This window comes from Zootoca vivipara, chromosome 15 (assembly GCF_965207765.1).
Source record: "Zootoca vivipara chromosome 15, rZooViv2.hap1.1, whole genome shotgun sequence".
NCBI classification, from domain to species: domain Eukaryota; kingdom Metazoa; phylum Chordata; class Lepidosauria; order Squamata; family Lacertidae; genus Zootoca; species Zootoca vivipara.
In genome coordinates this window covers 13136604-13152783 of record NC_142598.1, presented here as the reverse complement: position 1 = coordinate 13152783, position 16180 = coordinate 13136604, and the positions used below count along the sequence as shown (strand labels likewise).

The following is a 16180-nucleotide window of genomic DNA, read 5'->3' as shown; positions in this document are numbered from 1 at the left end:
GGCAGGAAGGTAAACGGCGTTTCCGTGAGCTCTGGTTTCCATCATGGTTTCCCGTTGCACCAGAAGCGGTTTAGTCATGCTGGCCCCATGACCTGGAAAGCTGTCTCTGGACAAACGCCGGCTCCCTTGCCCTGAAAGCGAGGTGAGTGCCACAACCCCATAGTCGCTGTTGACTGGACTTAACCCTCCAGGGGTCCTTTACTTTCACCTTTTTTTTACCTGTTGGTGCCCCCTACTGTTCAATTTGTACTTAAGCAATATTGCAACTACCCCTATCCAGTGCTGCTCATAGTCCAAGTTGTCCTGGGGACAGATTCTTTCCTACTGCATGCCAATGGTAGTGTTTTTCTTTATTTCAAAGAAAATGCAATTTCCTGGCTCACACATTTGTTATTAACATAAACTGAAAGCGTGTCTCAGAGAACTGATGAGTTAAGTGCCTGGCCCTGACTGTCAAGGGCCCTCTCCATCCGAAGGAATGCACATGGGAGATAGTTAAATCTTTATTGTCAAAGCTGACACAGTCATTTCTGCAGCTCCGAATACCCACGCACACCAGTCTAGTGTCTAAACAGCTATTTCCCGGTCCACGCCCTTTGGAGCAGTTGCAGCAACAGGGGACCACTCCCCTCTATCAGTTTATGTACCTTCCCCTGATGGGCTGCACACACACAGCCCCAGAGTCTATGCCTGCGTGGAAGCTTTCAAAGGCTTCCATGAGCTAGGTCACCTTGTGTCAGGGTTGTTGCGACTACTCTAGAGTAACGACTTTCCACATGCTTGTCTTTTAACAGTCTTTATTGGTGCACTCTATTTACAGTGTAATGAGCTGTTGGATGCATGTCTGCTCATTCCGATCCAGAATCTGACACTGCCCCTTTACGCGACTTTGACCAACATAAAAGCCGCGGGACAGTGAATCTCCTCCCCTTTCTCCTCCTCCTTAATTCCGGTGCCGGGGGAAAGGGTCTACGATCTGTTTTTTCCCTGTCCCCCCTTTCCGCCTCTTTCTCTTCCTGTCTGTGGAGCAGGGGCTCTCCCATGCTGCCAGAGACCTGGCACTCTCTCTCCGTTTCCTGACTAGCCCCTTCAGACCCCGCACTTTCATGGCTGCTCGGGGATGAACTGCTCCTGATGAGAGGGGGAGGTTCTCTATAATCTCTCCCCCTAACACCTTGGATTCATCCCACATTGAAATTTTGGCTCTGAAGGGGGCCATAGTTCTACAACAACGTGGTTCTGCAAGCAGATGTGGATGCCATGGGCTGTTTCAGGGACGTGCATGCCAGTTGCCAGTGTTTTGAGACAGAACAACCATCTTCAGACTGGCCCATTCCTTGTGCTGAAAAGCTGGAGGCTGACACCCACTTCTCTGGCTCTGTGGTGCTCAATGTCCCCATGTGCCCCCTTATCCTTCCCAGTCAGGCATTCTCCAAGCAGAATGCTACTAGCTTGCAAGGAACACTTTCAAGTACAATGGTTGCAGTCCATGGTAAGGAATCGCATGAGTTGCCGCTCGCTTTCACCTGCTAAACTAATGAATAAAAAAGACGTGTCTTTGGTCAATTGTGTGTTCCTTGGCCGAGTTTGGTGGAAATATGGGAGGAGTGGCCTGATTAAGGGAAGTGGTTCATAATACAATAATGTGCTTCTAGGTGAATGATCTCGGTGGGGTGGATCTTCTCCAGGAAATTGGTGAAGGTCCAAAGTAATAATCCTCTGTTATTTTGGGGAAGGGGGAGGGGAAATGTCTACTCTTGGGTGGAAGTTTGTGCTGCTGTTATATTCCACAAATGTGACTGTTGCGGAGTCTCTCGTGAAGATACGTAGGCTGCAATCCTGTACACACTCACCTTGGAGTAAGTCACATTGGACTTAACGGGCCTTACTTTTGAACTACCATGCGTAGTATTGCACGCTCAACTAAGCAAATCTTGAAAGGAAAAGGGGACAGAGAGAATCATGAGAAGCACACCAAAATTGTCCGTTGTTACTTACATGATAATGCTGGTGCTGAATGAGGAGTTGGTGCTGAGAAAGGCTACCTCAATGTTGGTGTCCGAAGTCCTCGTCGTCTGCATGCGAAATTCTACCAGGCTATGGTACACTAGGCAACAGAGATCATATTTTGGGCAAAAAGCACTGAATATCTTTAGTCTCCGGCTTTAACAGAAGATGGCCGCTATGTCTTTTGCAAAGCCACCCATAATTTACCCCTCATCAAACCATTTAACTGCTCCTTTGTTAAAGGTTAGAGTTAGGGTTAAGGTTAGGAACTGACATAATCCACAGCTCTGGAAGCATTTTACAGATTTTTCAGAGCTGGTTCCTCAGCGTCAAGTGGTGCCTTGCAGGGGGGCACCAGAGACCTTAACACTACAGACTGAACTTTTCTATCTCTGAGCATGAATGCTTTTTACTGGAGCCAATTCACACATTCAATTCCAGCCATCAAGTGTAGAGAAATCGAGTCACGCAACCAGCATTCGTGAAGCAGTAGCCCCCACAAGCCCCTTTCAGATCTTTAAATCGTACATGCTACGTGTGCAGGCGGGAGCAGGGTCGTAGCAGCTGTTCCCACTCCTGACCTACACATTTATCTGAAGATCTGCACAGATCAGGGGTTGCCAGCATGGAACCAGCACGCCTGAATATACCTCTTATGGGGCCTGCGAATGGTCTCAGTAAATATACCTTTAAAATCCATAATGCATTAGACTGTTTGCTCCTCTTGCTAAATTCCTGTTTGCATTGGCTCAGCCTCTCCTACAGCGAGCATGCCTCCTTAAACCTACCCACAGTTCATTGGGTTCTAGGACTGGACACCTGTTTTAATTTCTATTCTGAACAGAAAAGAGGTGCATAGCACAGGCATCCCCAAACTTCGGCCCTCCAGATGTTTTGGACTACAATTCCCATCATCCCTGACCACTGGTCCTGTTAGCTAGGGAACATGGGAGTTGTAGGCCAAAACATCTGGAGGGCCGCAGTTTGGGGATGCCTGATATAGCATCTACCTGTAAGTATGGCCATGAGTTTGACCAAACTGCGGGAGGCAGTGGAAGACAGGAGTTCCATGGGTCGGACATGACTAAACAACAACAACAACAACAACAACAACAACAACAATAACTGTAAGTATGGCAGTGGCTGGTGTAGGGATTTTTCCTCTGGGGACCAATGGGAAGGGGATGCCCCCACATTTTGTGGCCCCATCTATTTTTCTTTTTCTTTTTAAAGATGTGGAAGCCATTTTCTTTTATGCTACACACCCTCTCCAGCCATTTTGTGCTAGGCCATGGCACTGCGGCAGCCATTTTGTGCAACTAACACCCAATGCACTTTCCTCAAAAATCCAAATGTGCTCACTGGCCCCCAAAAGATTGGTAGTAGATCATGGCATTGTGCTCCATCCATGCCCTACAAGTTTATTTGATAGTCTACATAAAGCCTAGATACTGTATGTGCTCTGTGTGTCTAGAGGTCTCCCATGTGATTGTGAAAAAACACAGTTCCCAATCACATGGAGAGAGATGTGCATTGTGCAGGCTCTATGCAGGCCTTCAAACAAATGTGCACAAGTCAAATGTGCGAGAACAGTGCATGAGAGCCCATTTCCTACACTACATGTATAAGGGGCGCTCTGTGGGATTTTGATATTCTCTGCTGTTGCCTTGAAATACCAAGAAAATCTCAGACCTCTGGATGTACTCACCACAGTATGGTGCTGACGTAGCTGTGGCCAAGTAAACCTTTACCTCTGTCGGTAGTTTTCCCATGTGGACTCCTCCATTGTCTAGCAGTCCTAAAACAAGAATAAAGTTTCCAGTCCTTATGTCTGTGAAGTATGTGACCTGGTGAAATTCAGTATGTGAGAGGAAGGCTGGATAAGATACCCAGCAGTCAAGGGGGAGGCCTTCAGTCCTCAGCATAGCATAGCACAGCTACGGTAGCAGATGTAGAATATATGTGAAATGAGAAAATACATCTCTTTTTTGCTTATTGTGCATGGGGTATACAAACTGCCAAACAAATCTTTTAGAATAACTCGGGTTGAGGATATTTGGTTTTAGAGAAGAAAACAGAGCCTTTGCAGACATGTGCGCTGTATCTATGTATGTGTCACAATGGGCGGGGTATAAATTATTATTATTATTATTATTATTATTATTATTATTATTATTATTATTATCACCACCACTGAATATATTTCTGTAACTTTGTGTTAAGCATAAGCAAGATCAGAATCTAGATCACAAAACAAGACCATCTCTAGGCTCGTTTCTCATACATCCCTTCTTTGGTGATTTTATTTTCTATTGTCTGAGCAAAGAGAGGGAATGAGAACAAAGCAGTTTTGTTACTAAGAGACTGTTTATGGTCACATTTGCAGCTCAGGGCAGCACACATGAATTTACTCTCATTTTAGCCTCACAACAGCCCTCTGAGCTTCATGGATATGCTGGGAATTGTGGCCAAGTCTACTCAGCATAGCACAAGACTGGCTCACAGAGCACGTATATGTAAAAGCTTCATAATTTTGAAAGTGAAAATATCAATTGGGAGCAGGGGAGGTGTTTTGCTACTCCTCTTCTTTGGTGTTAGCTGTCACCACAAGTAAGAGACTGTTTGCTTGAGTTGACACCTCGTACCTTACCAAGGGTTGCCTCCCGGTCCAAACAAGGAAAGGTCTGTGATTAGTAAAGCAAAAACCACCACAGAGCCTAAGGCAGGGGTCCCCAGACTACGGCCTGGGGGCCACATACGGCCCCCGAGGCTCTTTTATGCAGCCCCCGGGGACCCCCGCCGCCCGCTCTTACCGGCACGGTGCGGCGTCGCTGCCGACTTCTGACCCAGAAAAGCGACGGAAAAAGCTTGTGCTTATGCACAAGCGTCATTTCCGGTGTACTTCCAGGTCAGAGGAGGCTTCTGCACATGCACACAAGCTATTTACGGCACTTTCCAGGTTGGGAGTGTGCCAGAAATAGCGTTTGTGCATGCGCATGGGTGCGCTCCCCCACCCTCCGGCCCACCACACAATTGGCGCGGCGGGCATCCGGCCCAAAGCTGGGTAGGTTTGGGGAACCCTGGCCTAAGGCCTGGCTGCTTCTTTGAAGATGAGGAAGTGGTTAACTCTTTCCTCCGAACTACTTTCCCGCAATGTGAAGCAACCAATCTCTCACACAAAGAGACAAGCTGGTAGCTCTGCGAAGAAAAACAAAAACACCCCAAGAACAGCACCTGTATATCTGCGTTTCCCCCTTTCCTTACAGACCTAAGAACAGCTGGGGGTGGGGTGGGAGGTCTGGTTCTCTCCAAGCCTTTAACCAGAGAATCCCTTCTCAGGTATTTTCCATTCCCACACCTGCCCAGTCTTAGTCGGAAGGGATGTAGTAGGAAATGGTAGGAAATAACCCATCCCTGTGATATCTCTGTGGTAGGAGCGACCAGAGTGTGGGAAAGCCAAGTGGTAGTAAAAACCACAGAAACTCTGGCCTGAGCTGAGTATAGAGTACAAAGCAAGGCAAGTGGCTGTTTACTTGAGGGTGTATCAGGAAGACAAAGACAGATGTACCTCGGAAGTTGAACGGAATCCATTCCAGAAGTCCGTTCAACTTCTGAAACATTTGGAAACCAAAGCGCGGCTTCCGATTGGCTGCAGGAAGCTCCTGCAGCCAATCGGAAGCCGCGGAAGCCCCGTCAGACGTTTGGCTTCCAAAAGAAAATTCGAAAACCCGAACACTCACTTCCGGTTTCCGATCATTCAGGAGCAGGAACTCTCAAGGTGTTCAGGGGCCGAGGTACGACTGTACTTCATTATCAGTCTCTTTTATATATGAATGCATATGGTACAGATAAAGGCACACAAATTGGATCTCCAGACCTGGACTGCAGTTCTAGATCTGATTATTGGTCACTTCAAATTATCCCATGTGCCCTGGCAGGTGTTTCATGGGTACCAAACACACTCATTTCTGAAGAAGTGTGCATGCACACGAAAGCTTATACCCAGAACCACCTTAGTTGGTCTCCAAGGTGTTACTGGACAATTTTTTAATTTATTTCGACTGCGTCAGACCAACACAGCTACGTACCTGGATCTACACTCATTTCGGTTAATCTGTGTCGCAGCTCAGGAGTAGGAGATCACCTGACTGGGTTACCTGTCTCATGCTTCCCCTCCTGCTGCTGCTTGAGAGGATGGCCACCAAGGTGGGCCATTGGCTTGCCTTTCTCACTCTGCATGGGGTCAAATAAGCCCGCTTCATAACCCATGCTTTGAGGCTGGCTTGTTTAGCAACCAGCCATTTAAACCAGAATTTCTGATTTGCACGTACTGCAGAGAATATTTAAATCTGAAAGGATTCTCAGCAGACCTCTTTCTCCTGCCCACACAGGATGCAGAAGGGCGTGAGTCTGGTGCTGCTTTGCCGAGGCTGATTCATATAGTGTCAAACCACAGTTTAAAGGCAAAGCAACTCACGAAACCATTGGCAGGGGTGCTTGCGTCGATTCTGGCTATTTAATCTTACATTCTGCCATTCAGAGTTTATGTCTGCAATTCCGTCTATTTCCTAAAGGTAAAGGGACCCCTGACCATTAGGTCCAGTCGTGACCGACTCTGGGGTTGCACGCTCATCTCGCATTATTGTACAGCTTCCAGGTCATGTGGCCAGCATGACAAAGCCGCTTCTTGCAAACCAGAGCAGCACATGGAAACGCCGTTTACCTTCCCGCTGTAGCGGTTCCTATTTATCTACTTGCATTTTGACATGCTTTCGAACTGCTAGGTTGGCAGGAGCTGGGACCAAGCAATGGGAGCTCACCCCGTCGCAGGAATTGGAACCGCCGACTTTCTGATCAGAATTACAATATGATTGTTAAGGACAGTAAGACTTCAGCTCCACTCCTGACTGTCAAGCTTTTTCTATTTCCCCATGAAGACTGGATCCCCGACACCTCACCTACATTCAAAATTTCCAGCCAAATTCTAGATTCCTGAATCCCTCTTCATGCCTGGTGCTGCTTCTAACTCATCTAAGTGGCAAGCTGAGCAACGTACCTATTGTTGGACAGGAGAGGGGGAAAGGGTTAAAACAGTCCAAGCAGTGGCCAGTTAAGAAATCCTGGTAACTCGAGCAAGGGAACGCCATCATGGGGCAGGGGTCAGTCAAGGCGCTAATGTAGAAATGCACCGATCTCATATGGTCGCAGATCAGGTAGTTATAGCCTGAAGAGGAGAAAAACAGCATATAAAATGAGGCAACCACTCCTAATTATCAACTCAGCGGATGGAATAGCATTTCTCACCTTTGGCAAAGAATCCAGAAGCATTGGGTTGCCATATGTCCGGGGGAAATCGGACATGCCATCTTTTTGGGAGCCAACACGCCCATCAAGGTGGATTTTTACATTTTAAAGGAAATGTCCAGGTTTTTTTGGATTTTGGGGGGGCTTAGGCTTGAGCTGCTCTGCACGCCGCAACTGCAGCCACTGCCAGCCTGAGCCGGGGAAACAGGCGTGCGGGCCCTCTTTCGCCAGCTTGGGCTAGCAGTGGCTTGGGCTATCCTCTTTTTTTGCTCTTCAAGATATGGCAACCTTATTCTGGATTAACAAATAAGCATGTAAGCTTGTGGATGCAAGCTACTATTTGCTCTGATGTTATATGGCAGCGGTAGATTGTTTTAGAAACAAATTCATCTAAAGGAGAAATATCGTAATTCGATAAAATATTAGTAGAATTGCACATAGATGCTGTGTTTTTATTATGTTGGAATCCACCGACAGTAGAGTAGAGTTGTTGTTGTTGTTGTTGTTGCAACAGAAAGTGTCAAAAATATTTATAGGAATCTGATCTCAATGTAAACATCACCATAAATACATGGGAGCACCATATGGGGTAAAATATATTTTAAGGCTATATCAGCCCATATTATTTTACCACTTAGGCTTTTTTTAGTTACGTTTCTCTAAATAAATATCAGAGAAAATTCAATAAAACTAGTGCACATATAACACACCAGTTAAGCTATGAAACTCAATTCCACATGTTGTGGAGAGTGTCTACAACAATTAAGCTACCTGTGGCTTTTTAGAGATTTTAAGATGTATTTCTCTTTCCGCTTAGTTTCAATGTATCGATGTGGGGTTTATTATCTATTTGTTTGCCCTGGGCAACAAGATAAAGTGACTGACAAATTTAATAAAAATAAAATAATAAATTGAGGAACTTGCTGCCATGGGTTGTATTCAGTGCTAAGTGAACGTGGACATCAGTGCAAAGATTTCTGCCCTTGTGGATCCTGCTGCCCGAGACAGTCACCTCACCATACCTGTCAAGTTCCTGCCTGATAAATAAGGGATCGGACCGGAAGTAGCAGACCGGAAGTAGCGCTGCCGCCATTTTGGACCTGGGCGGAGCATGCTCAGAAGCGACTTTTGATGCTGCTCTGCCCTGTTCCAAAATGGCCACCGCACCAGAAGTCGCGCTGCAGCCATTTTGGAACTGGGCAGAGCAGCATCAAAAGTCGCTTCTGAGCATGCTCCGCCCAGTTCCAGAATGGCCGCCGTGCCAGAATAAACCGGGGGAAAACAAAAAAATCCGTTTTTTTCGGCTGGGAACAGCCGGAAAAACGGGGGTTTCCCAGGGAATACGGGAGACTTGGCAGCTATGCACCTCACCTTGCCTTGGGGGTGGACCGGGTCAGCTGGCAAACCTGCTATTACTTTGACAGCACTTACTGGAATGAGAAGGAGTGGCAAAAGCAGGAGTTGAATAGAGGGACCTCCTGATATAGTCTAACTCCATTTCATTGAAAACTTGCAGTGATAAATGGTTAGGAGTGATGAATGGCAATGAAAAGCAGCTTCTATTAGTAAGCTCACCAGATGATATAAAACGGGGACATCCAGGCTGATCTCTGCCACCATTGACATAGTAATCAATGTGGCCAACAGGTATCCGGATACCAAAATCTGAAAGAAGACTTGAGTTAGGATTGCACTTCTATCTCACATTCAAAATATTCCATCTGGATATTCAGGGCAAAGTCCCAGTTAGAAGGGTTGACCACAAATGGAAAATCGATTAACCTAATTCACAAAACCTTTGTGTGTGTCTTTGTGCAAATTATCTTGTATCTTCTCCTGGCCAGGAATATAGAGTGGTAGGGACAACATTCACAAAGTGGCCACCTTGATTAGAGAGCTTGGATCTCCTGCACATTCACCACCGCAGGAAGCAGGCTGTTTTTGTTGGTATCTTCATAAAACTCAGCTCCAGCTCTCCACGTTGCAGAAGGAGGGGCAAACAAAGGGCTTGGGAAGCATCATGGGATTGGCAAATGCAACCAACGTACTGTCTGCATCTGTGTGAATGGCTTCCACAAAGACAGCATCTCCAGGATCTAGGCGCTCTTCGCGGCTGGCCTTGGTATACTTGGGCCCTGCAGGATCCAGACCTGGAATATGGATGAAAAACAGTATCTGGGTCTCTGGGAAGTCTGTGGCTAGGGCTGGATCTAGACACATCAAAGAGGTGATTTAGTTCAACGCGTGGCAAACTCATACAGGGAAATCTGGTAGGGAAAGATGGGACTCCACAGCGCCATCTAGTGTCGCAGTGGTATATTGCATATACAATGCATATACTGTACATGTAAAGCATTTTTTCTTTACCTATCTAGCCAAGAACTACTGGTTCTTTTGCTTGGGCTGCAGCCCTGGTAGATGAGACAATCTGGCTCCGGGGACAGCTTAGCCTCAAACCAAATTGCAGCAAAAGCATTTCTTACACCAAAATGCTCGGGAATATCAAGGGACTATTTTTTTAAATAAAAAATCATATTCAAAGCACCACTGAAGGGAAAGAAGACAGTGATAGCCACTGCCAGATTGACAAAAATTTGTTGGCAAGAATCTGCACAACCGCCCCCTCTCCCAGCCATGATCTCTCCACTTCCTCCTGACCTCCCTTTCAGATATGCCTGCCCACTCCCTACCCTGCTTTCAGCCAGTCAACATATCTAGCTCCATCTTATGGGGGTGGGGGTACAGATTGTGATGACTCAGTGATGCGGGGGAAGAGACTTTGCAAGTTCTCAGAGGTCTTAGCTACAAAGTTCCCCAACTTTGGAAACTTTCTGGCTCTGTTTGCTGCACCCCCTCATTGCTGGAGTAGCCCAGACGCCCTCAGTAGTTTCCCATCCAATGCAATAGGCCTTGCTCTCGGCCCAGGGATGATCACTAGATGAGAGCAGAGGGCAACCTTGAGGTTTCAGTGGTTGGGACAGAAGAGCCAAAAGATGCCCCCATGTTGGCCAAACCTGAATAACAGGCTGCGAGAGGAACAGGAACAATGGCGCCCCCTCAGCCCAACCTCCATTTTGCTTGCCTCCCGCTGGGCCACCTTCCAGGAGTAACCACATAATTTTGCTGCCCTACTAAAACGCCACCTGAGGAGTGGGCCCCCTTTTACGTCCCCCTCCAGATGTGGCACTGGTGAGAGAAATTATAAAAATTGTGACTGGAGAGTCCCGGCTGAAATATGCCTAGAGTCAGATTTCATCTAGCACTCTGGGTTCAGCAGCTTTGGCGTTCGGAGGTGGAAAAGGTTTTGATGTTGTGCAAAGTGTGTAATTGCAGTTCCTTCCTCTGCAGGAAGATGTACTGCAAGAAAGGCAAAAGCAGACAAGAAAATGTCTCAGGAGAGGTACACTGATGCTCTTTGCAAATATGTAAAGGTTTGGGGTGGGTGTAAATCTTGCCCCTCAGAACACCCCTTTGGGGGGAAGGACTTAAAACAGGCCTACACATTGCTGCTTTAAGTTCTATGGACTGAGCCCCAGCTCAGCAGGTCTCTAGCTCAGCCAAAGTGGGCTTGCAGCAGTTTAGCCCAAGATCCAAACTCTTTTATGGCAGTGGATCCTGGATTTGGCTTGTGCTGTAATCCTCAACATTTTGTAGTGACTATTAAACATCTGTCTGCATCCTACATTTCTCTCACCATCAACTTTTTTCTTAATACATTGTGCCAAATAGTTTAGCTATTCCAATTAATTCTATAAATATTGATCCCTACCAGCCCTTGATTTGTGTGTGTGTGTGTGTGTGTGTGTGTGTGTGTGTAAGTTTTATTAAATTTTCTGTTTTGCAATTTAAAATACTCGTTTTACATCCTTAAGATATCAGTGACTTCTCTTCTCTTTCCATGGTTCATTTTACATATCATAAATCCCTGCATATTTTACAAAAACTATACCATTCAGTATTCCATTATTACATCCATCAAAACTTGTTTACACTGTTTAATTTATATTAATTCTGCCAGCGTTTTCAGCTGTATACAATTATTTCCCATATATTCAATAAACATTTTTAAACATACGTTCTTCTTGTTCTCTTATTCTATATGTTAAGTCTGTGAGTTGTGCATATTCTGTCAACTTAAGTTGCCATTCTTCTTTAGTTGGGACCTCACTTGTTTTCTGTTTTTGGGCTAACAAACATGGGCTACAGTGGGAACATACATAAATAACCTCAAAAAAGGTTTAAAAGGTTATCCAGCCCTTGATGTTTGATTGTGGATATGTCAAACTAGTCAGACCAATAGGATTGCTAGAAGTCACCTCGATAGGTGTAATGGCCTGGCAAAGTGGCCAAGAATCCTTCATTTCAGGGGTTTTTTCATGGGCTAATATAGAAGTTTTCCCTTTTTATTCTCCTTACCAGTAATCCTTCCCAGTCGGCCTTCAAAGAAATGGCCTACCAAACCCCCGGCATGGGCTCCAAGGCTCACCCCAATAAGGTGGATGGACTTCTCAGGCACTCCCAAGTCCTGAAAAGTTAAGATGAACAGGATTAATTGATGCAATTTCAGCATTTTGTCTTCCCTAAAGCCCTTCCGGTGGGTCTCATCACTGCTGCCTTTCCCTTTGTCTTGCAAGCCTTTTGGTTGGATGGTCACTAGCAACAGCTCCCCACATGCACAGTGCATAGGCACATCAGAACAGGGGTTGGTTAGAAAGCAAAGCTATCAGTGGCATAGCATGCGTTGCTGGCACCCCGGGCAAGGCAAGGATTGCTCCCCCTAACCTCCTTGCAGGCCTTGTGCAGGAGGCAATAAGGGGACTTTGCTGTGCCCCAGCAGTGGTTGCTCCTCATGGAGCCCGCTTGCCAGTTGCTGCATTCACACGCTCAGCGAGCTCCTGCTGGGAGCATCAGCTGGTGCTCTTGGGCAGGCTTGGTGGCATCCCAGCTGGCCTAGGAGGAGGGTGGCGGAGAGCTGGCCAAGGCACCAAGCACAGCCTTCCCTGGCCATCTCTCCTTGGCCACTTGAAATGTGTTTTATGTGATGGGCCAATGGCCATAATAATAAATATCATCATCCCTTGGCCACTGTTATGTACTGCTGATTGGTCCGCAGGAGCCACCCAATCCAGCTCCAGGTGGAAGTGAATCAGCAGCCTGATTGGCCCACAGGTGCGGCCCTGAAAGTAGCCAATCACGCAAGGCCCATTGTGTAAATAATGTATATAAGCAGACGTTTTGGGGAAAGGGTGATTCTTCTCTTCTTCTATTGCTACTACAAGCCGAATAAAGAGAATGAAATTCACTCTCGACTCTGAGTATATTTCAGCCACACAGCACGAGGGCAGGTACCCAGCTGATCCCAGCCGAGTGGGCAGCTCTCCTCTCTGTGCTCCCACCACGGGGTGGATGCTTTTCTGGCCGGCAGCAGTTCTGCCCGGGGCAGGCGTCCCTTCGCTGGCCATGAGGAGGAGGTGGTACCGTTGCAGCCCTAAAGATCCAGCCCGTGTGTGACTTGCCTCCCAATGGCTCCGGAAGGCAGCAGCCACACGAGGGAGCCTGTCGTGAGGGCGCTGGGTTGTGCCCTGTCAGAATTCAGTCCCCGGGGCCCCCTTGCCCCACCATGCTATGCCAGTGGAGGCTATAGAATGAAAAGTTGAAGAGGAAGAAAGGAAGAGGAAGGAGGAGAGGAAATGGACACACTGAGAGAGAGGAAAAGGAGAAGTCCCCTTGGGGCTTCTGTTGAGCTTTCTAGCCCCTCTGCTTCACACTCATACACACACACACACACACACACACACACACACACACACACACTCCTCCCCTTTCCTTCCTATCAAGTCTCCAGCTGAACCCAGAAGTCTCTCATCCCTCCTCTGTGGGAATAGGGCTTTAAAGCCCGTTTTGGGCTTTAAAGAAAGTTAGAAAGAGTGAATAAAAGGGTCAATATTTTAAAAAGTCATAACAATTAACTGGGAACAGAGAGGAAGGGATAACTGGGGAAGCTGTTACAGGAGGAAGAAATGAATGTGAAAGGAGTATGGAGCAGAAATGGAAACCGTCAGTTTACAGGTGGGAATAGGACACAATTTTAGTGTTAGAAGAGAAGAAATGACAGGACATGAGTAAAAAGCTTTTTCTTTCTTTTTTTTAGAAGCATGGAGGGGGAGGGAAAATATAAAATAAAATCTTTTCAGAACTCAGAGTCTCTGGACCTGCAGGTTCTTTCTATAGTAGGGAGTCTGAGACAAAGTCTTTACCCAGCTTGGGGAATGCTGAAGTGTGGAACTCCCTGAGGTGGCAAAGAATTTAGCAACTTTCAGGGAGGGATTAGATATATAGAGAAAATTATGTCTGTAATTGCCAGTTGACTATGTTCCTCTCTACACTACCATTTTGTAGCTGCTTGGCCCATTTCTGTGAAACACCCAAACTCAGAAACACATTTCCACCTACCAGCAATTTGCGAATAAAACTGGCTATTTCTAGTGCCAACTTCATCACATTTTCCACTGCGGCATAATAGGCTGCTGTGCTTCCATGGACCCAGTCGACAGCAATCACATTGGCTTGGGCTGCCTGGAGCAAGGCCTTAATCAGCCCATCTATCCAGGAGGGCTTCGTACCGAGGACCCTGGGAAGACAGAAGCAAATGAATGCATGAGCTCATGCACGCTTGCTTTTGCACTTTGGGGGCTGGAGCACTGCACCCCCAAATTTGGAGAAGCGTAAATTCCAACGGATAACTGTGTTTCGTTTTGCATATTGTTTGAGGGAGTACAAATTAGGGAGTTTCACATGCTATTAAAATGTGAACCGAACCAAACTCCTCCCGCATCCCTAGTTGCTGCACATGCTTCTTGAAGATGCAGCCAGCAGAATACAATGGGGGACCACATTGGCCAGAAGGTAGCCCCTGCAGGCCCCTTATGCATGCTTATAACATACAAAGGGGTTCATTTGAAAAGCCGGACTGTTAAGCTTTCGATGGCTGGTCTTGTGTTTTTCCTTAGTAGTGATTCTTCCCCACTGCAATCTATTTTTATTGCATTCATCTTCACCTTGGGCCATCTAAAGTCCCCACATAAATGGAAAAGCTGTAAACAAGAAAAATGGCTGCCACTTAATTCAACTTTAGCTTGACCGTCCATTTTTGTATGTTTGTACCTGAAACCATGGATGATTATTTTGGTTCCCAAGGTGGCATCGAAACTGGAGTTTTGCAGGTCCTCACGTGTGGAAAGCAGCTGTCCACAGCTGGGGTTGGAAGAGGAGAACAGGAGAAACTGAACTTTGAGGCTGCTGCCGCGTAATAAGCTTGCAGACTGGAAATCGGTGCATGCTTGGCTTCTTGTAAAATTTCCAGACCCTGAAAGGAGATGTAAGCAAAGTACGCACAATCAGCTGTTACGTAACAAAAGCACCAAATAAAACTTCTGTGGCATTATTAAACGGTCCTTCAAAGACCAAGGATCCGTTTCCAGTGTTTGCATAGCTTCTCTGAAGCTTCCTACATCCCATCTCTTTAACTATGCACAAGAGAAGTTGTTGAAGGTCTCAGACAACTTTGGAGAAATCGTTTTTTGCCTGGACTCTTTCAGCCTGGATTCTGATCTTATTTGGCCAACACTGGGGTGTTGGCCAATGCTACTCTCTCCTCAAGGATACAATAATATGTCAGGGGATCAAATAGGCTACCCCCCCATCACAACCTCAACATTCCATGGCTCAGCTTTCCTCCGCACAGGTATGAAAAGCTACTGCATGCAGGACCCTGTTGGTGTTTTGAATAAATCTTATTTTTAATAAATCTTATTTTTTTTACTTTCAAACTGAGAGGTGCAAGGGCCACCCAGATTTGGTTTTAGAAGATGATGATGATCTACTGTTAGTATAAGGCAGTGTTTTTCAACCTTTTTTGGGCAAAGGCACACTTGTTTCATGAAAAAAATCAGGAGGCACACCACCATTAGAAAATGTTAAAAAAATTAACTCTGTGCCTATATTGACTATATATAAAGTAATTCTCCCACGGCACACCAGGCAACATCTCGCAGCACACTAGTGTGCCGCGGAACAGTGGTTGAAAAACACTGGTATAAGGTAAAAGTAACTGACAAAAGAAATAATATTAATCTTCAATTTCTCTGTATTTTTACCTTTCCCCCATCCATTTCTTCTTAAGTAAATAATCCATCTCCTTTTCAAACTCTGCTTGCCCAACTGCACACAGCTTAGTTCCCAGTGCACATATTTTCCCATTGCACAAAATGTTTCCGGCCGTGCAGCAGAACAAATCCTGAGGGGGCGAGGTTGCCTCCCTTTGCTTTACTGTAGCCCATCTCCTTTAACCTGCACTACTTGGGCCTGCAAAAAAGAGGAGTACTGAGCATATGGTTGAGAGCTCAGCTTGAGAGATCACCAGTTGTGCACACCTCCTTTATCTCAACCCACCTGCATGTTCTGCATGCCTTCGTTTGCATTACGATTTGTTGAGCTCACTGTCAAAATGCACCATGGCCAGAGGCATCCTGGCTCTCTCCACTTCTGCCATTCAAACTGCTGCCAGTATCTTCCTTACCTGCACCAACAAAGATGAAAAGCAGTTGTACCATGATCGCTAAGACAGGATATCTCCTTGGGTCAGTAACCATCTTCCCTGTTGGGTCCTTCATTCTTATAGTAGAGAATGGGTGTGTGAACTAAAGCCCAGCGGATCAGTTTGGGGTCTTGGTTAATGGTCAACAAGCACTGAGGCTTGGGGAACTGAGCAGGCTCATTTCCCCTTTGCAACAATCAATTGAATTCGGGAATCAGCTTAGTAGGAGGAGTTCTAAGTGCTGCTTTCTATGCATTTCAATGACCCCTCTGT

The 16180-nt window shown here is 46.3% G+C and overlaps 1 protein-coding gene across 2 annotated transcripts in view; it reads right to left on the bottom strand.

Moving 5' to 3' along the window:
- Positions 1–16180, bottom strand: part of PLA1A (phospholipase A1 member A) — a 21714-nt gene extending 5534 nt beyond the window's left edge. Inside the window, exons 1-9 of one of the 2 annotated variants that reach the window (XM_035140980.3) lie at positions 15890–16180; positions 14476–14677; positions 13765–13942; positions 11728–11836; positions 9360–9461; positions 8887–8976; positions 7064–7231; positions 3716–3805; positions 1999–2107 (exon numbers count right to left, since the gene is read on the bottom strand). In XM_035140980.3, coding sequence (XP_034996871.1) covers positions 1999–2107; positions 3716–3805; positions 7064–7231; positions 8887–8976; positions 9360–9461; positions 11728–11836; positions 13765–13942; positions 14476–14677; positions 15890–15983 — 1142 coding nt within the window. In that variant the 5' untranslated portion in view covers positions 15984–16180. Of the gene's footprint in view, positions 1–1998; positions 2108–3715; positions 3806–7063; positions 7232–8886; positions 8977–9359; positions 9462–11727; positions 11837–13764; positions 13943–14475; positions 14678–15467; positions 15676–15889 lie in introns of those variants that run through there. The other variant, XM_088658304.1, reaches the window with a different exon arrangement.